Here is a 19,948-nt window from a genome sequence, read left to right as displayed (position 1 = left end):
GTTCCCACCCAGTAGATTCATTCAAATTCAACTCTTTCACCCTTGAACCTTTCTGCATCGCCAACATGTGCTCCTCTTTGGTGGAATTTCTAAGGCCAAGCCATTACATAGTCATAATCCAGAATTGTTAAAAATAAAGCTTTTGCTTGGATATTTTCTAACCGAATCCACATTTTCTTAAAACTGAAGCTGAACCACCACCTGGTGTCTTTGTTCTCTCCTAACCAGAACAAAATGTCGTCCCAGCTGCGGATCTCGGGCCTCTTCCCTTCTGCGTACTGGTTTGGGCAGGCGCTGGTGGATGTTCCCCTCTACGGCTTGATCTTCCTTCTTATGTATTTAATGGACTATATTCTAAGCTTCGAAGAGATTATATTTGCTGTAGTAAATCATACTATTCACGTAAGTGATGATACTCATAAAAGAAATATCATGGCATGCCTTAATGAGAAAACTGGAAGACCCGAACTGTTCTCAGTGGTAATACATTGTTGTGAATTAAATGGCTATTGAGCCGGGCGTGGTGGTGCACGCTTGTAATCCCCGCGCTTGGGAGGCTGAGACAGGAGGATCGCACGGGTTCGAAGCCAGCCTCAGCTACTTAGTGAGGCTCTCAGCAGCCTAGTGAGACCCTGTTTCCAAATAAAGTATAAAAATAGGTCTGGGAGTGTAGCCCGGAGGTAGAAAAGCCCCTGGGTTCCACCCCTAGTACCACACACACACACACACACACACACACACACACATTAAATGGCTGTCAAAGCCTACGCGGTGGCAGTGTTTGGGGGCCTAGATGTCTGCCCAGATGGTGTTTGTCTTTAACTCAGCTTAACATTTCTGTCGATTGCAGGTTACGTGTACTCTTGGTTATTCCATGTCTCTTATCTTCTTCACATACATGATTTCATTTGTTTGTCGCAAGGGGAGAAAAAACAGTGGCATTTGGTCATTTTGCTTCTTTGTCGTAAGTATGTTTTTTGCAAGCATTTAGTTTATTATACTTAATATGCTATGTGAGCTGATACTTAAGTTTTGCCCCCGGTAGAATAATAAATATCGCAGTCTAAACGAGTTGGCATTTCCCTTATTTTGACTCCTTTTCATAATTCGTCCCTTTTCCCCAACCTAATTCCATCCTGGTCTTTCTTTAAAAGTGGTCATATTTCTACAACTGTAAAATATTCACCTAGAAGACAGAACATCTACATCTTCCTTTTACTAAAAAAATAAGTTCATCTAAAGATTGGCACAAACTTGGACGATCAAAAATTCTGTTACCAGCATAGTTAAAACTACAAAATATTCCAACCCTCTTACTTTGAATTAACTTCATAAAAGCTACACTTCTCTTTTTCTAAATTAGGAAAAAATTGTGTAATTTATGAATATGTATTCTGACTTCTTGGAGTTGCAGGATGACAAAAAGTACATTATTAACTCAAAAAGTATTTGTTGACTTCCTCCATGTGTTACAAATGGAGACAGAAAGAAGATACGCAGTAGATAAATTTTACCCCTATGAGTGTTTCCAAAGGATAAACTGATAATAAGCAGCAATCTATCAAAACAGCATGAGAGAAAAAGATTAGATACAGAGTCGTTTTCCATCTTAAGAGTTTCTTACAAAGCCAGGCATGGTGGCACACTCTGTCATCCTAATACTTGAGAGGCTGAGAATTTCGGGTTTCAGACAAGCCTTAACAACTTATTGATACTCTCAGTAACCTAGTGAGACCCTCCTTCAAAGCAAAAACTAAAAATGGCTAGGGTTACAGCTGGGTAGTAGAACACTCTTGAGTCCAATCCCTAGTACTGCAAAAAATAAAAAATAAAAAGTCTCACACCAGTGGAGTAATAGAGGAGAGAAAGAGAAGTTTCCTTTAAACAGTGAAACGTGAAAAAGTATAAGATAGTAAATTTAGGTGAACAGAATTCTAGAGAAGAAGTCCAGGTTGACCTAGGAGCTATACCCTCAGCCCTATGTTATTCTTTATTTTAAAACAGGGTCTCCCTAAGTTGCAGAGGGCCTCACAAATTGCTGAGGCTGGCTGCAAATCTGCAATCTTCCTATCTTAGCCTCTCAAATACTGGGGTTACAAGTGTGTACCACCATGCCTGTCTCATACTTTTAATAAAGAAAGTTTAGAGCTTCAGATGTTCCTGAAACTTTCTTTTATCCCTGAATTCTGTGTTTTAGTTCTTTGCCTTTGCTAAGCCACTCCAGTTTGTTACCTGCTTGTTTTTCTTTACCAGGATAGTTGACAAAAGTTGATTTTTTTCATTCTCAATGTTGAGGTTTTTTTCTGTTAGATATCAAATTTAATTTTCCCTATGATTGTTGCTTATCTACTATTTTGAATTTTACCCCCAAGAAAAAATACATACTCAGTTTTTCCTTTCTATAATTCAGATTTACTCTTCCTCCTCCTCCCCCTACTCCGCCTCCTCCTTATTCTTCCGGGGAATTTAACCTAGAGACATTTTACTTCTGAGCTACACCCCTATTCTTTTTTTTTTTATTATTATTTTGCTTTTGAAACAGGGTTTTTCTAGATTGTTGAGAGTCTCATTAAGTTGCTGAATCTAGTCTCAAACCTGCAATTCTTCTGTCTCAGCCCCCCAAGTATTAGGATTACAGGTATATACCACTATGCCGGGCTTATAATTAAAATATTCTATGTATGTATTGGGTCCTAGAATTGTCCCGTGATGTCTCCTCATGATACTCTAGGTCAAAGGAACATATATGTCAGTCACTAAGGGAAATGTTATTGGAAATGCGTTTGATTTCAGTGTAGATTGAGAGGTTGGAGTTGAGATCCAGAAGAAAGTATCTTTAAGACAAGTCGAAACTTCACTTGGGACCTGTATTGAGGCTCAACACGATTAACACGCGTATTTCTGTTCTCTTCAGATCACCCTCTCCTCTGTGGTTGTATTTGTGTTTGACAGCTATGGGAACATCCTACTGTACTTCATCATATTTTTAATACCACAAGCCACCCTGATCGGCTGTCTGTTCATATCTTTCCATGTAAGTAACGCTACTGTCTATCCCAGTGTCCAGGGGCTCATGGCCAGTTGTAAAAGCTTAGTTCATGTTGACACCCTGCAACATGTTGACCAGGAATGAGGTTTGAAGACTTCTACTCTGTGGATTCCAGCCCCAGGCGGGACAGTGTTCTCTGCTGATCTGTCATAAGGAATTTTGGCCCTGGTTTATGGGTGGGGGTGGGGCGGAACGAGGTGGGTGGCCTGATAGAGCAGCCTTCAAGGTTGTTCTGGGTTTTATGAACTCCCAGGCAGGCTGAGCTTTAGAAATGAACTGAAATGCTCTGAATCTTTGAGATTTCTGGGTCATAGAGAGGCTTCCAATAGGAATTAAATCCCCCCCTATTCGTTAACTGATACCTATGCTTCTACAAAGGGAAGTACAGGAAAGAGGTACCCGTGGGGAAGGGAAGGAATGCCACGAGAGGCAAAAATGAGCGCAGGAATCTCTTAGTGTTTGGGGTGGGTAGCTCATATCCCCGATTACCTTACCAGTGTGATCCTAGCCCTTCAAAGAAAAGCTCAGAGTCCTCGGGAGGAAGGAAGCCAGCCCTTGCTATGCAATTTCAAATGGGTGTTTGCCTAAAAACTCGTGGTGAAACCAGGGGAGAGTTTAGCAGGGCTCCTTGGGGCTGATTCAAATTAATGTTGGTGACAGTTATGTAGCAAAAATGTCCTTTTAACCATGGCTTTCCTTTTACAGCTTATCTTGTTTAGTGTCTTCAATGAAACATCACAGCCTGTGGAGCCATATCTGCTATTCCTAATTGTAAGAACACACTCTTCTTCAGAAATCATTGTGCCTTTTACTATACTCAAGAATTTTAATTCCTCTACGCAGAGTGAAGTTTTTTATTAAAATAGATATATAGTTATCTGTAACCTGTAGAGATATGATATTTATAAAATCCAGGGCACTTATTTTTACAAAGCAACTGAGAATATAACACACGTTTTAAATTTTCAGGACAGTGTGCAGTTATGAGAGGGAATCACATTAAGTAATGATATTGCATAAATATAATTGTTTCTTGTGGTTCTCCAAACAAAACTGAAAATGAATTTTTGATAGCTTTGTAACCTGCTAGGTTGCTGGACATTTTTGATGATTACTCTGAATGACTGTATTTTTATAAATCCACCTACTCTTTGTCATCTCTGATACTAAAATGATGATCTTTCCATGTTTCTAAATATGTTTCCTTCTCCTCATTCCTAGCCTCTCCTTCATTTTACCATTTTCCTCTTTATTCTTCGATGTCTGGAATGGAAGTTTGGAAAAAAACCAATGAGAAAGGACCCCTTTTTCAGGTTGGAAGAAATCAAATTGGATTCTTTTATTTCATTGATTAATATTTTAAGATAATTCTGATATGTAGAAAGCAATCCATTAATGGAAAAGTGCCATGGATGAAGATTGGTTGGGGTAGGAGCAATGTGCCAGTAAAATAAAGAATGTGCCAAATAAAGAGATTCAGATTCCAACCCAATAAAGATTAGGATCTAGTAAAGGAATAGACCTGAAACATTGAATATAAAAGGCTCTCACTAGGCCAGGCATGGTGGCACATACCTGTAATCCCAGATACCAAGGAGGTTCAAACAACAGAATCACAAATTTGAGGCCAGCCTGTCCAACTTAGTGAGATTTTGTCTAAATAAATAAATAAATAAATAAATGCCTGGCATGATGGCACACACTTGTAATCCCAGTACTTGGGAGGCTGAAACAGGAGGATCGAAGGTTCTCAGCCAGCCTCAGCTACTTAGTGAGGCCCTCTGCAACTTAGTGAGACCATGTTTCAAAATAAAAAAATAAAAACCAGGGCTAGGGAGTGTAGCTTGGAAGTAGAATGCCCCTGGGTTCCATCCCCAGTAAAATAAATAAATAAATAAATAAATAAATAAATAAATAAGACTAAGAATGTAGCTGAGTGGAAAAAGTATCCTTGGATTCACTCCTCAGTGGGAAAGGAGGGAAGAAGGGAGGGAGAGAGGCTAGAAGAGAGAAAGGGAAGGCAGAAGAAAGACAGAAGGAAGGAAAGAAGGAAGGAAGGAAGGAAGGAAGGAAGGAAGGAAGGAAGGAAGGAAGGAAGGAAGGATTATTTATGTGACACCATGTGCAGAGAAGCATTGCTTGTGGCGGGGTGGGGAGGGTTAAATTGTGCTGGTTCCATTTAAGGAATGATGTATTTAAACAGATTGGTAGCTGACAGAATGCTACCTGTGCAAGAATAAGAAACAGAATGATCAGTAGGCCAACAACAGCAGTAACTGTGCTCTTTTCCTATAGTTAGTAGGAAGTCCAGGTGGTAGACCACTGACTGGTCAGTTATAGATGGGTCTTGGAAACCGACCTTTTTTGTGAACCATTCAAAGATGCAACCATATGTCATGTATTTCTCTGTGACTCTCATCCACATCAGTTTTATCTTTTGCTATTACAGATGGTCAGATAGGTGGCTACCAAAATAAATGCAGACCTTTAAGAAGTCTTCTCAGATGGTATGGTGGAGGAAATCAGGAGAATAGAGACGAGAATGAGATGTACTTTGGGTATGTCTGGCCAAGATTTGGATGAGGAGAAAGAGTGATGCTTGGACAGATTTGAAAGAAGGAGTCAGGTTTAATGAGAGATCAAGCATCTAACTTTTATTTTCGAAGTCAGTCCTGATTTTGAATTTTCTGGCCCATTTTTTCCCATGAGAACATTATAACACCAACATGTTGGTGTCAGAGCTAAGGTTATCAGAAAAATTGTTCCATTAAACTAGGATATAAAAATCCCTTGTCAGATAATAGGCTCCAAGTTATCCATTGATATAGAATAATAATATTTTTTCAGATAAATAGAATGGAAGATATATAAGAAGTAGTGGTCACTAAATACACCACCGCTATTGATGGAAACAAAGAGGTTGGAAAGAGAACTCACGGCATTGAAGGAAATTACAATGGTTTATTAATCGTGCAAACTATCCAAGCATACGTTTTAAAATGCAATATTTTTGGTACGAGGATGAATCCAGAAATCAGTTATTAGTGGATGTTCTTATCTCTAGAATTTCTCCAAGAAGCAGTGAAGTGTGTCAGAATCCAGAAGAGCCAGAAGAGGAAGATGAAGATGTTCAGATGGAAAGAGTGAGAACTGCTAGTGCCTTAAATTCCACAAATTTTGAGGAGGTAAAGCATGTCAAGTGTTTCTTTGACCTCTCAGTCAAAGCAGTCTGATTCTCAAATAATTTTGAGTTCCTTTAGTCTTTGCAAATGAAGATGACCACTTTAGAAAGTAGTCACTATTTTTACACCTAAACGAGCAGTTTAGAAGTCAAGGTGATTTTCTTTGTATTTCTCAGAGCAAATAGGAAAGCAAAGTGCGAGTGAAATTACAAAGGCAGGGAGGATTTCAGAAACTGAACAAAGGTACGAGCATCACTTTGGAGAAAGTGTACAATACAAAATGCGGCCCACAGTGCACGGTTTGGTTCTTTGAGGATGATTCATTGCTTTTCCAAGTTTCTCCACTCCTGCTCTGAGTCCAGCAGGGTACATCAAATAATGTGTTCCTGAGTCACTGCTTTTGTTGGGGGGGAACATGATAGTATTTCATCCCAAAATGTTTCAACCTAGGAGACTGGGCAATAAGCACGTCGCCTAGCAGAAGGACCTCTTGATTCATTGCACGGACAGCAAAGGATCAAAGCCATGAGAGGATAGATATGTTTCCATTAATGGGGAGAATGAAGATCTACCTTGATATTTGTCATTAACAGAAGCCAGTCATTGTGGCCAGCTGTCTACGCAAGGAGTACACGGGGAAGAGGAAGCACTGCTTCTCCAAGAGGAAGAATAAAATAGCCACCAGAAACGTATCTTTCTGCGTTAGAAGAGGTTGGACACAGTTGGCTCGGGGCCCCCTGTAGTGCTTCATGGTTTCTAGGAAGAATTCCTCACACAACCTCTCTTGGTCCATGTGAAGTCCCCTGGGCAGGCAACCACCACAGCTCCTTCTACATATTTCATTTCTAAGAGGGATCGATTCAGTCACCCCATGAATAGGAGCACAGCCACCAGTGAAACCAGAAGTTGCTAATATGAATCCCTGGAGCCGTGACTTTTCTATTCAAACAAACACAATTTATTTCCTCTAATGTCTGTTATTTTCACAAGGGAACTGATTGGGGATATGCCTGCATGGTCTGAAGCCTTGACCAGCAGATGTTAGATGGCCTCAGTTTGTGTCATTACTACATAGCAATTAGGACCACAGGAGACAGAATCTAAAAATCTTGGCTTCTAAGTGTGGCTTTACCACTTTCCATACAAGGGACCTTGGGCACATAACCTGATTCTTGAGAGCTTTTGTCTCCAAATACATGAGAAGAAATTATGATAATTGCTCAGGATGGTTGTGACAGTCAAGTGGCATACCATATACAAAACATATGGCACAATACTTGTCACATAATAAAACATAACTGCTTTATTCTCAGTTGTACTATTAAAATTAGTTACTATAATACATAATTTTTTTCAGGTGAGGTTTTAGGATTATTAGGACATAATGGAGCTGGTAAAAGTACATCTATTAAGGTGATCACTGGAGACATGAAATCAACTGCTGGTCAGGTAGGTGAATGATGTGGAAAATATGTTATTATAATATAATTTAAGATAATATAATTTTATAAGCAGCAAAATGTCTTTTCAATCACTACATGATTAAAGTGATTAATGAAATACACAGAAGAATAGTTCACAAAAATACACATAAAATTTAGGCCCTGAAATGGAATAATTATTCATGCCTTCAAAAATATTTAAAAGGAATTTTCTGTATCAGATCATAAATCAATATTTAAATCCATGCCACTCTCACAGGTCAGTAAAACACATAGAGGCACACTTTCAATGAACATTATCTACTCACTATGTAATATTTTAGCCTTTAAACTAATTTTAAAAATATTATAGTCATTGTCCTCTACAAAGTGCTTAAATACTGCAATATATTTTTTATGAAAATGCTTATTTTGGGGGAATGTTTTTAAGAAATGGCTTAAAAATGAGCAACAGATATATGAGGTCAACTTGAATTATACTTAGGGTTTAATTTAATAAAGTGGTTAGGCAAACAGAAAGAGCTCAGATTTCTCAAAGAGATAAATGTCATGGGATGGAATAAAACTCCCCCCCTAATTTTATGGCAGAATTTGAAAATTCCATTGGAAAAATCTGTCTAGGGGAAGGACGGAATAGAATATTGGCAGAAATACACCTTGGAAAGGGGTTGGTAGTGAAGCCAAGTTGGATGGCCAGAAATGCTATAGGCAAATATCCACTTGGGAGGTATTCACAGTCCCTCTAAACTCGGTAAGAGCAGGTATTTGTGAAGGAGACCTTTCAGCAAACATTGATGAGCTGGCCAACCCTAACTAGACCCCTCACTGTACTCAGCCACTACCTGGACCCTACGTCAGCATTTTATTTACCTCTACACATCGGATAAAAGGAGATAAATGCTCATTGATACAATCTAATGAAATGTTTTAAAAGCAAAGTCTGACGTATAAAGCCAACTATTTGAAAGTCATAAAATGAGTTTCATAAGGTCAATCAGTGTGATGTTCTTTGGTGACATCGTTCTCTGGCTGAAGTTACGTTCAAGGCCCCTCTGGTCTGTGACTGGCAGGTCTCCTCCCCTGCCTTGCAGATGGCTACGAGAGCTGAAGGACTTCAATGTCTTTCTGTTGTATCTCTGTCCCTCTGCCCTTGCTTACTCTACCCCAGGTCCCCTGATATTGCCTTGGGTCCAAGAACACATTAAGATTCATCCTTTGCCAGGATTTGCTTTTTCATTGGCGCATTGTAGTCATACATCTTGAAACATTTTAGGGTGGTAGAGGCATACATGCACATGGCGTTTATTGAGCCTTTTCTCAGTTCCTGCCCCATTCCCTACCCAACTTCCTTCCCATGCTCAGCACAGTGATTGGCTCTGATAAGTTTGTATATGTACATCATGTCCATTAAGATGTTTCCCTCTTCCTCTCTCTCATCTGCTTCAATTAGGTCACCTTCCTCACTCACTCAACTAAGGTTCCTCCTTTTTCTGGAGTCCCTCCCATATTCTAATTTCTTCCTAGCTTCTGTGTATCAGTAAGGACGTCCAACTTTTCACTTTTTTTTTTTTTTTTTTTTGGTGGTACTGGGGGTTGAACCCAGAGGCTTTCTGACTCTGGGCTATACTCCCAGACCTTTTTTTATATTTTATTTGGAAACAGGGTCTCACTAAGTTGCTGGAAGCCTCACTGAGTAGCTGAGGCTGGCTTCGAACCCATGCAGTCCTCCTGTCTCAGCCTCCCAAGCGCGGGGATTACAAGTGTGCGCCACCACGCCCGGCCAACTTTTCACTTTTTTTTTTGTGATAGACTAATCTTACTTAGCAAATGTTTCCTATTTCCATGCACTATTCTGCAAATGGTATAATTTTGTTCTTCTTTATGGCTGAGTAAAATTTCGTTGTGTACCTATTTCATAGTTTTGTAATTCATTCATTTGTTAATGGACATCTCCACTGGTTCCATAGTTTGACAGTTGTGCCAGGATTTTTGCTCACTCTTCGCTCGGCCCCACACTCCCTGCCCTTATATTTAACCATTCCTGGCACCTTCTCCTCTGCTGCTGAAACCCTCAGAAGATGGGTTTTCTGATCACTGGACCTAATGTCTCTTCCCCTGTTATTCTTCACCCCAACTTTTTAATTTTATTTACCCATTTTTGTATTTGCTTATTGCGTGATTCACTCAATAGAAGAAAACTCCAAATAGCAGGGCACTAGTGAGTCCATTCTCCCTTGTACCCACAGGAGCACAGTATTGATCACCTGGGAGGTATTCCCAAAACATTTCAATAGGAAGGAAAGTTAAGCAATGAGTCATTAAATCAAGAAACTTCATTCTGACAGTGATGGAGACATCAAATGTGAACCAGGGACCGAGATGGTAGAGCCCTACAACCGTGAGATCTTTATCCTCAGCTCAGATTAGGTTGATGGCTGTGTATACATTTGTTTCAATGCATTGCCTCTCTGATATCTTTCTCTAAAGCAAAATGATGACAGATTATGAGAATCAACTTGTTTCTGTAGTTTATCTAGGTTTATAGATAAGGACATGGTGGGAGTACTCAAAAAGGAGCATCATAAGATGTAGAATCTAAGACTGACCTTTCATCTGTAGGTGCTACTGAAAGGAGACAGCCTAGAGGACAGCCCTGGGTTCATGGGGTACTGTCCTCAGGAGAACATGCTGTGGCCCAACCTCACCGTCAGGGAACACCTGGAAGTATTTGCTGCCATCAAGGGGCTGACCAAAGGAGATGCCATGGTCGCCATCACACGGTACTTGGGGAGTCACCGCACCTGTTCTGTATCCAGGGAGGCAGGGAGAAGGCGATGATGTTCATGGGATACCAGGAATGAGAAGCTTTAGATGCTGATCCCGATCATGCCGGGCAATTTGCAACTAGAAACCAATTTCTTTGATGTCAAAGTTATTTTTTTCTGTCATACTAAACATGGAAAGAAAAAAAAAACATTTGCTGGTAAAATTTATCAAAAATATTCCCATTTAGTTATCATAGAACAATTCTTTGGTTAACATGACATGCGTTTATATGCTTTAAAACGACAACAGTATCTTTGGCAGGAATCCATCTATCTCTCCTTCCTCTCTCACAGAGGGGAGGTGACAGCTCTCCTCTAGTCCCCCAGCACATCGCAAATTTCCAGAATTGTGTTTCTGGGTTCTGAACCAGCATCTGCACTCGTATTCAGCTGTAGGTCCCTCAGCTGCCCCTGTGGAGTAGATTCTGACGCTCTGAATGTTTCTTTCAGGTTGGTGGACGCGCTCAGGCTGCAGGACCAGCTGAAGGCGCCTGTGAAGACCTTGTCAGAAGGCATGAAGAGAAAGGTATGGGGGTGGGTTAGGGTTAGCATCCCCCTGTGCACCTTGCAGACCCATGACCAGACCTGTGAACAACCAACTGTCTCTCTCGTTCCAGCTGTGTTTCGTGCTGAGCCTCCTGGGGGGCCCATTGGTGATGCTTCTAGATGAGCCGTCCACTGGGATGGACCCTGAGGGTCAACAGCACCTGTGGTTAGCAGGGTGACCCCACAGGGGCCGGGGGAAGACCCCCTGCAGGGAGTTTGTCAACTGTTTGGTTCCTGGGCTCACTGGGATGGACCCTGAGGGTCAACAGCACCTGTGGTTAGCAGGGTGACCCCACAGGAGCCGGGGGAAGACCCCCTGCAGGGAGTTTGTCAACTGTTTGGTTCCTGGGCTCCTTTAAAAATGATCCCTTCTGCCGGGCGTGGTGGTGCACACTTGTAATCCCAGCATTCGGGAGGCTGAGACTGGAGGATCACGGTTCATGGACAGCCTCAGCTACTTAGTGAGGCCCTGTTTCAAAATAAAGAGTAAAAAATAGGGCTAGGGGTGTAGCTTGGAGGTTGAATGCCCCTGGGTTCCATCCCCAGACCCGCAAAAAAAAAAAAAAAAAGATACCTTCCACTATTCCTTCTCATTGTGCTGGGACAGCACTGACTGTTGTTACATGTTGAGTCCTCCTGCTCTCCGCCCTCTGCCTTGCACAGATCTCTTATTCACTTTTCCTCTTTCAATTCAACCTTGCACTAATGCTGTGTTCTCTAAATGCCCCTGTTCCACACAGGCTCCTGGTTACCATCTCTCACCTGACTGGCCCTTGCTCATCCTCCACATCTTCTTAAGAATCTTCCTTTGATTAATCTCTTCTGCTAAGTATTCTCTTTTTTTCTCTCCATTTCTGATTTATTAAAAAGGCTCCCAGTCAGGCATGGTGGCTCACTCTTGTAATGCCAGCATTTGGGAGGCTGAGAGGGAGGATCGCGGTTCGCAGACAGCCTCAGCTACTTAGTGAGGCCCTCTGCAACTCAGTGAGACCCGGTTTCAAAATGAAGAATAAAAAATCGGGCCAGGGGTGTAGCTCAGAGGTAGAATGCCCCTGGGTTCCATCCCTAATACCGAAAAAAAAAAGAAAAATGAAAAATAAATTTTAAAACTTCCTAAATCAAAGATACTCTCTTGACAATACAGGCAAGCCATCCGGGCCACCGTTAAGAACACAGAGAGGGGTGCCCTCCTGACCACCCATTACATGGCAGAGGCGGAGGCCGTGTGTGACCGTGTGGCCATCATGGTGTCGGGAAGGCTGAGGTGAGTTCCTGTCCTGAGGCCACCCTTTCATCGCAAGGAGCATAGCTGAAAGACTTTGTTTATGGACAGAGAGAAGTCACTATGAACGGCCAGCAGTGCTGCACTCAGGTTTAACAGTCATGCCCTTGGGCCAATGCCAGCAGCAAATCAAGAGTCTTAAACAATGTACTTAATTCCTTTATTTTTCTTTCCATTATGACCCCTTCCTACTACTACTTCCAGGTGCATAGGTTCCATCCAACACCTGAAAAGCAAATTTGGCAAAGATTACCTGCTGGAGATGAAGGTGAGGACCCCTGCACAGGTGGAAGCCCTCCATGCAGAGATTCTGAAGCTTTTCCCACAGGCTGCTCGGCAGGAAAGGTAAGGATGGCTCCAGAAGCCCACATTTCCCTGTCAGTTACATTGATCTGGACTCATTTGAGTAACCCCTTATCAGATACATCGTAGCTTGGAGGTAGAGTGCCCTTGGGTTTACACCTCAGTACCACAAAAAAAAGGATAAAAGATGTGATTAAAAAAAAAAAAAGACCAGAGCAGTGTTTACAGTTAGTTTTATCTTCTGAAAGTGGCATCTCTCTCCTCTCCTCCCAGGTACTCTTCTCTGATGGTTTATAAGTTACCTGTGGAAGATGTGCGACCTTTAGCCCAAGCTTTCTCCAAACTGGAGAAAGGTAAGATCCACGACCTTGCAATAAGACACTTGGAAGATGATAACTCTGGGTCCTTTAACAATCTATCCCCATGACAAAGGTGAAATATGACCTAATGCATTATAAGTAAAAGTGGACACCTCAATTGAATTTTAGGGACATGAAAACCAAAGGGGTGAAGAAATTGTGTATCTGTATTTGGCAAGGATTATTGTGAATCATTTTTCTTTTTGCTTTGTGAGTTTTTTATATCTAAACATATGTGAAATATATATACATATATACATACATATATGTATACATATATAGATGTATAGATATAATCTAAGTAAAAACTTAGCTATGCATTTAAGAAAAATACTTTCTCTTAGAACATTGATGCAGCCGGGTGTGGTGACGCACGCTTGTAATCCCTGCACTTGGGAGGCTGAGACAGGAGAATCAGACAGGTTCAAAGCCAGCCTCAGCTACTTAGTGAGGCTCTCAGCAACTTAGTGAGACCCTGTTTCCAAATAAAATATAAAATAGGTCTGGGAGTGTAGCCCATAGGTAGAAAGCCCCTAGGTTCCACCCCCAGTACCACCAAAAAAAAAAAAAAAGAACATTGATGCATATATATTTAAAATTAAAATTTTACTGGATGACATTTTATTGCCTTGGCAATATATTAAGAAATGGAGCCAGGCATGCCTTGTAATCCCAGCACCTGGGAGGCTAATACAAGAGGATAGCAGATTCAAGACCAGCCTTGGAAACCTAGTGAGACTATCTCAAAACAAAACAAAACAAAAATAATAAAAAGAGGGATAAGGATGTAGCCTGCAGATAGAGTGCTCCTGGATTCAATACAAGAAAGAAAGAGAGAAAATGAGAAAGAAGGAAGGAAGGAAGAAAGAAAGAGAAAGTAGGAAGGAAAAGAAAGGAAGGAAGGAAAAGAAAAGAGAGGGAGGAAGGAGGAGGGACAAAGGAAAGGAGGGAGGAAGGGACGGAGGGAAGTGGACTCCTCTCTGGCCCTTTAAACAGTCTTCCCGGGTCTGTTGCACTTTAACCAGGCCACACTGCATCTGTCATGACCTGTCCCCTTGCCATTCCAGCCCATTGACTCTGCTACTCTGATCTTTGGTACTAAGAGGTCCTTCCCTCTGCTGTTCTTGTCACTGCCCCATGACATCTTTGGTGGCTTGTCACCTGCCCTAGGCAATGGGTTCCAATCTTCTGGTTCTAAAAGACCGTCTGACTCCCACTCCTGCTGAGAGCATCTATGGTCACAGTGACAATCTTCTTCCCATTCTCAGAGCTGAGCACCCAACTTTCTGAGCCACGTGGTCACTCACTGCGCTCCCCAGATTGGCACCAAGCCCAGTACTAGCCTCAGAGGTGTGGTGGTTTATTTACAGTGTGCTGGGCTCCATCCAAACTCTGACCATCCTCCTCGGTCTATTTGTGCCAACCAGAAGGGGATCCTTAAGCTGCAGTGGGTTGTAGAAAGAGGCCCATAGAAATATCTACCCCCTACAGACCCCAAGACTTCCTTCTCTTTCGTGTGTGTGTGTGTGTGTGCACACACACGTGCGTGCGTGCATGAGTGTGTGTGTGTGTTATGTGTGTGTGTGTGTGGTACAGGAGATTGAACCCAGGGGATTCTATTTCTGAGTTACACCCTCACTCTATTTTAACTTTTACTTAGAAACAGGGTCTCACTAAGTTGTGAAGGACCTAAGTTGCTGAGGCTGGATGCAAACCTTAGATCCTCCTGTCTGACTCCCAAGTCTTCACTATAATTTTATTTGACTTTTTTCAAACTGTGATTTCCTTTCACATCTTCTTGAGCAAAATGTGCATAAACCTCCGTGCCGTGTTCTCCCTTAAATCCAGATGTCACAGGTGACACAGCATACAAACTAACACAATCAATTTTTTTCCCAGATGGAAGTACATGTATTGGTATGTTTTTCACTGATTAATGCATTGGTGACATAAATAAATGTTACCTTCACCTATTTGTTTAAGTGTTTTTAAAGACGTATTATGCCTACCACATGTTGACTTATAAGATCATTTAGATATAAAAATATGTTAACTCCTAATACACATTCATTTCCACGCAGTTAAACAAAGCTTTGACTTGGAGGAGTACAGCCTCTCCCAGTCCACCCTGGAGCAGGTGGGTCAGTTTTAGTGATCTTGTACCATCAATAAAACCAAGTATATGCTCTTACGATTCATTTAGAGCTACAGGAGGCAGATGGCCTCTACCACTCTCATTCTCTCTTCCTTTCAGGTTTTCCTGGAGCTCTCCAAGGAGCAGGAGCTGAATAATTTTGGGGATGAACTTGATCTCTCCATGAGGTGGAAGCTCCTTCAGCAGGAAGAACCATGAACTACAGACACTGTGTTCTTGTATAAGTCTGTGGTTGCTTGATGAGGGCATTTATTCTTATAGCATCAATGTCATATTCTTAGAAACTATATTATAAACACTTAGATGTCTATAACATTTTTCTAAGAAACCATGGTTTCTTAGAAACTATCAAGCTGTTGTTGCTGCAGCAACAGTGTGGACAGAGGACCTAACTAGCCACCTCCCCATCCCAGCCTTGGCATCTCTGCAGGGTGTCCCACTTTGTTTTTCTGTATAATGCTGAATAAATACCTTTACTTTCATACAATTGTTTGTTTCTGAGTATGATAAAGAAATTTTAGCTGACTTCTTTTAAGGTGGTCACATTTATTCATCTGTGCTTTATAGTAATTAGAACAAATTACTAGATTTGCTGTTATTTGGGAAATACTCTTGGTGGTGATTTTGAATAGTGGAAATGTTTTGAAGTATCCAGAGTCTAGGCTGGTCCTAAACAGGCCATTGTGGGTCTCCTGGCCTCAGTCAGCTCCTCTCCTGTGAGGCTCAAAGCAAACATTAATCACATCTGACTGTGTTTTTGTAGAAGCACACATTTTTCAGGAGGCAGAGATGCCTGAAGTAGGAGTCAAGGTAACAAAGGAGAGTGAGATCAGCCATCCTTCTTCGTGATACACGGGTGTTTGCAGGAGGCAGCGTGAGGTCCCCGAGTGCCAGTGCAGAAACTTTGCATGCAGCAGGGCCGCTACTTACAGAGAGGAATCTGGGACCCACAGGTGGGGTCTTGCGGAAGAGAGGTGCGTGAGCAGAGACCCTGCAGAAACACCTGCCAGCTGCCTCGGCCCCGCTCAGCCATGCTGTCAGGTGAGGTGGCTGTGGGCCTGTGCCGTCAGTTTGGAAAGGCCAGAACTTCAGGAGAGTTCCTCTGCCCCAGGCAGGTGTGGGCCCTTCTGCTGATCTAAGGAACAGGGTGTCTTACTTCTGCCTCACTCCACACGTACAGAGAGAAGTAATCACCCCAGACAGGCCCCTGGCATGTGTGACAATTTAAAATTTAAATTTTAATTGATAAATAATTGCTTATATTTGGGTTGTAAAACCTGATGCATGTATATATGTTTACTTTATGGAATGATTATGCCAATCTAATTAACATATCTAGTACCTCCAATACTTAGTTTTCTGTAGTGAGATTTTTTTTTTTTTTTTGCAGTACTGAGGATTGAACCCAGGGGTGTTCTACCACCGAGCTACACCACCCAGCCCTATTTTCATTCTTTGTTTTGAAACAGGGTCTAACTAAACTGCAGAGGGCCTCACTAAGTAGCTGTAAAGGCTCTGCCTTAGTGTCCATTTCCAGCTAGGTGGTCAATAAATGTGCACGGTGCACTCCATCCTAGGATGTCTCATCTCTCCAGGGAATCTCCTCTGACTGAGGGAGCTGTCAGCAATGATCAGCACACCAGCTCAATCCCCTCTGTGGCACGGAAGGTTATAACCATTTATAGGCTATTGTACATTTTTATATTTTAAAAATTTTAATTAGATGTCTTTTTTGGCACTAAGACACTAACTCTGCAAGAAAAGAGATGGCTGGGTTGTGATCATAGATCCTAACGATGGTTGAACTTCTCATACTTTGGAAACAAGGCAAGAAATTTCACAGGCAGACTGATTTTGCCGTTTCGGAATACTGCTTATTAAGGTTATCCTGCCACAGGATGAAAGCCCATCAGAGGAGACCTGAGACCCCGACCTGATCGCCAGCCAAAGCCCCAGGCTTGGAAGGTCATGTCCTGGCCTGTTGACTCTCCACCTACGTGAAGCTACACAAATGGGCAAAGCCACCAGAGCAGCTGCCCAACCAACCATGGAGCTGCGTGCCTAATAAGTACTGTTGTGAAGATCTCAAGTTTTGGGGTGGTCAGAACAGGTCAGAATAGCTGGGGAGACTTCATGAAACTCCACTTGTCCAACATGTTTCTTGACTTTCAGACTTATGCTTTTTTTCTCATAAAAATGCCATTTCTTCTTTATTCTTTTGAAACAGAAGAGATGCTTTGAAACATCAAAGCTTTCTTCTTCTTCCCCTAAATACAGCGACCATGTCTCACCAACTCTTCCTCAGTTATTTCCTTCTCAACTCTCTCGGTTGCCAAGTGGCCTCCTTTCCATCTTGTTAATTTAATGAAGGAAATTATGATTCTTTGCTTTTGGTCTTCAATGGTCCGTTTTATCCTGAATCCTCATGTGGGTGCCATTGTGGTGAAATACTGCTCTAATCTTGCTTTTTCCACTGTAGAATCTTTATGTGGCTTCCTTTCATGTGCGCTCCCAGGCATAACCTATCTTTCTTCCAAGTTGCCATCTTTGTCCACCAACCCTAACTCCCGCCATATTGACCTTGTCCTTGTCTCTAGACTAAACCATAAGCATTCTTTAAAACACATTTTGTTCTTGATTTCTTTTTCCACTGAATCCCCACTCTGCATCTTGGTAGTCCAAAAATTCTAATGCGGGTATTGTCTACATTCCCTTCTTTTTTTCCTTTTCTTTTTCTTTTCTTTTTTTTTTCTTTTTTTTTTTGTATTTTGGTGATGCTGGGTAGTTATACCACTAAGCTTCATCGCTGACCTGTTATTCTTCTTGCTTATTTTTGCCCAAGCTATAATCAGACTCATTTTTGCCTCAGGACTATTGGGATTGTAGAAAATATGGTCGAGTTTCAGAGGTTTCAGTCCACAGGGCCAGCTCTGTAGCATAAATGCCAGTGGCTGTAGTGGCAAGGAGGGAAGAGGAATGCTGCTCTGATATCATGGAGGCCTGAAGTCACTCTCACATCATGGAGGAAGGAAGTTGCTCTTACGTCATGGAGGATGAAAACTGTTTTCCTATCATAGAACACAGAAGCTCCTCACATCATGGAGGATGGGAACTGTTTTCCTATCATAGAACACAAAAGTTCCTCGCATCATGGGGGACCGAAGATGCTCTTACATTACGGAGACTGGAAGTTGCTCCCATATCTTGGAGGACAGAAGCTAATCTCACATCCTGGAGGACGGAAGGTGCTCCCACATCACAGAGGATAAAGCCCCTCTCTTTGGCTGACTTTTTAAAGTTAAAATCTTAAAACATGTTTTTCTAACCTCTGATGAGAAGTTTATATATTAACTCTCTGGATATTGAATACCTTAAAACTTGATGACTTAGTAAATTTTTAAAATAGATTTTAGTATGTTTCTAATGGATGGCTAAACATGCTAAAACATCATCACCATAACATCTGTTGTCAAGCTATTTGACATATCCACTGAAAATATTATGGTATGAATACAATCTGGAAAACCAAATACTTGCCATTGATTGTGATTTATGTTTCTGTAAGCCAATTATACCTCATTTTCACTGCATTTTTTAAATCTAGGCCTTAGGCCCTGATTGTAATTGATCTCCCATAGATATTTGTCAATTAGTGACAGAAAGCAGATAAATGTAATAACAGGTCAAATGATCAAGTAGGTGAAAAATAAAAAAATGTATAATTTTAAAGTATATTTTCTATTTCATGTACGTGTTTTTCTTTGACTCAGGGGTCTTCAATTTATATATTTTACTTAAATCTTATTAATAATTTCTGATTCAGCAAGTATAATTGGAAACATAATCTGGTGAAGGTGTAGATATTGGTGTAGATCATCTTTCTAGGGTCTTCTGCTGTATCAGCATTTAGGCCAGTGGTTTTGATATTGGCCTAATTACTACTCTTTTTCTGCCAAAGAGAATAACTAAAAACCAATTCTAATTACATTCTTGGCTATCCCCCAATTCATGCTTATAAACATAAAGTAAGACAGTTAACAAAGAAGAGAATTCTCTGATTTCTATTTTCTTGGGCTTAAATTCTTATCTAATTTGCTTTCAGTGATGCAGAAAGATATCATTTGGAGTCCCAAGACATCTAAGGCCAGGTTGGTCTCTTTCTAGATAACTGTTTAGGAGTCAATCCCACTACCCTGCCAAACCTTGGTGCCTTCCTTCTACAGCTGTAGTGGAAGTATATTCTAGGCAGGACACTCTTCCCTTTTTACATATATGTGAAACAATGTCCAGAAATGATCAGGTAACTTAATCAAGATCACACATTGGTAATTAGATCATCCAGCATTCAACATTTTCTGTTAAAGCCCAAATTCTTTCCATCACACCAAAATGTCTCAGCACTTATTAAATACTTGATTCAGACGGCGGTGGTCATGTGATATGCTCACAATTAATCAGCAAGTGGATAACAGAATAATTCATAATAAATGTCATGTTGCATGTTATCAATAAAAGTACCACTGGCATAAAATGAAACAAGAGAAACATCCATTTTCATTTAAGGCTCTGGAATGGAGACTTTTAGTAGGGGAAAGGCATTTGACTTTGACTTTGAAGATAACACTTGATTTGTGGGGAGAAAAACAAACTGTATTCTATGTGAGGAGAATGGATGGATGGTATAAGTCATCACTGACAGAGTCGCTTACTCTACCTATATTACTGCGCCAAAGAAGACATGGTTCTTATGTAAATGGAGCTTTTATCTGGAACAGAAAATTTTTAGATTCATGCTATAGTTCAAC

At 41.2% G+C, this 19,948-nt stretch overlaps 1 protein-coding gene across 1 annotated transcript in view; it reads left to right on the top strand.

Moving 5' to 3' along the window:
• The window catches only part of LOC308275761 (ABC-type organic anion transporter ABCA8-like), a gene marked incomplete at both ends in the record, with an annotated part of 54,489 nt that extends 39,148 nt beyond the window's left edge, over window positions 1–15,341 (top strand). Inside the window, 15 exons of the mRNA XM_080714114.1 lie at window positions 229–402; window positions 851–964; window positions 2,915–3,034; window positions 4,271–4,362; window positions 6,114–6,234; window positions 6,825–6,942; window positions 7,589–7,680; window positions 10,293–10,453; window positions 10,949–11,024; window positions 11,116–11,210; window positions 12,189–12,308; window positions 12,531–12,671; window positions 12,903–12,982; window positions 15,070–15,125; window positions 15,243–15,341. Of these exons, the coding sequence (XP_080570240.1) occupies window positions 229–402; window positions 851–964; window positions 2,915–3,034; window positions 4,271–4,362; window positions 6,114–6,234; window positions 6,825–6,942; window positions 7,589–7,680; window positions 10,293–10,453; window positions 10,949–11,024; window positions 11,116–11,210; window positions 12,189–12,308; window positions 12,531–12,671; window positions 12,903–12,982; window positions 15,070–15,125; window positions 15,243–15,341 (1,659 nt within the window). The remainder of the gene's footprint in view (window positions 1–228; window positions 403–850; window positions 965–2,914; window positions 3,035–4,270; window positions 4,363–6,113; window positions 6,235–6,824; window positions 6,943–7,588; window positions 7,681–10,292; window positions 10,454–10,948; window positions 11,025–11,115; window positions 11,211–12,188; window positions 12,309–12,530; window positions 12,672–12,902; window positions 12,983–15,069; window positions 15,126–15,242) is intronic.
• Window positions 15,342–19,948: the final 4,607 nt, after the last annotated feature.

This window comes from Muscardinus avellanarius (genome assembly GCF_963383645.1).
Source record: "Muscardinus avellanarius genome assembly, chromosome: 16".
NCBI classification, from domain to species: domain Eukaryota; kingdom Metazoa; phylum Chordata; class Mammalia; order Rodentia; family Gliridae; genus Muscardinus; species Muscardinus avellanarius.
Note: the sequence above shows the minus strand (reverse complement) of the source record. Positions and strands in the feature narration are given on the sequence as shown.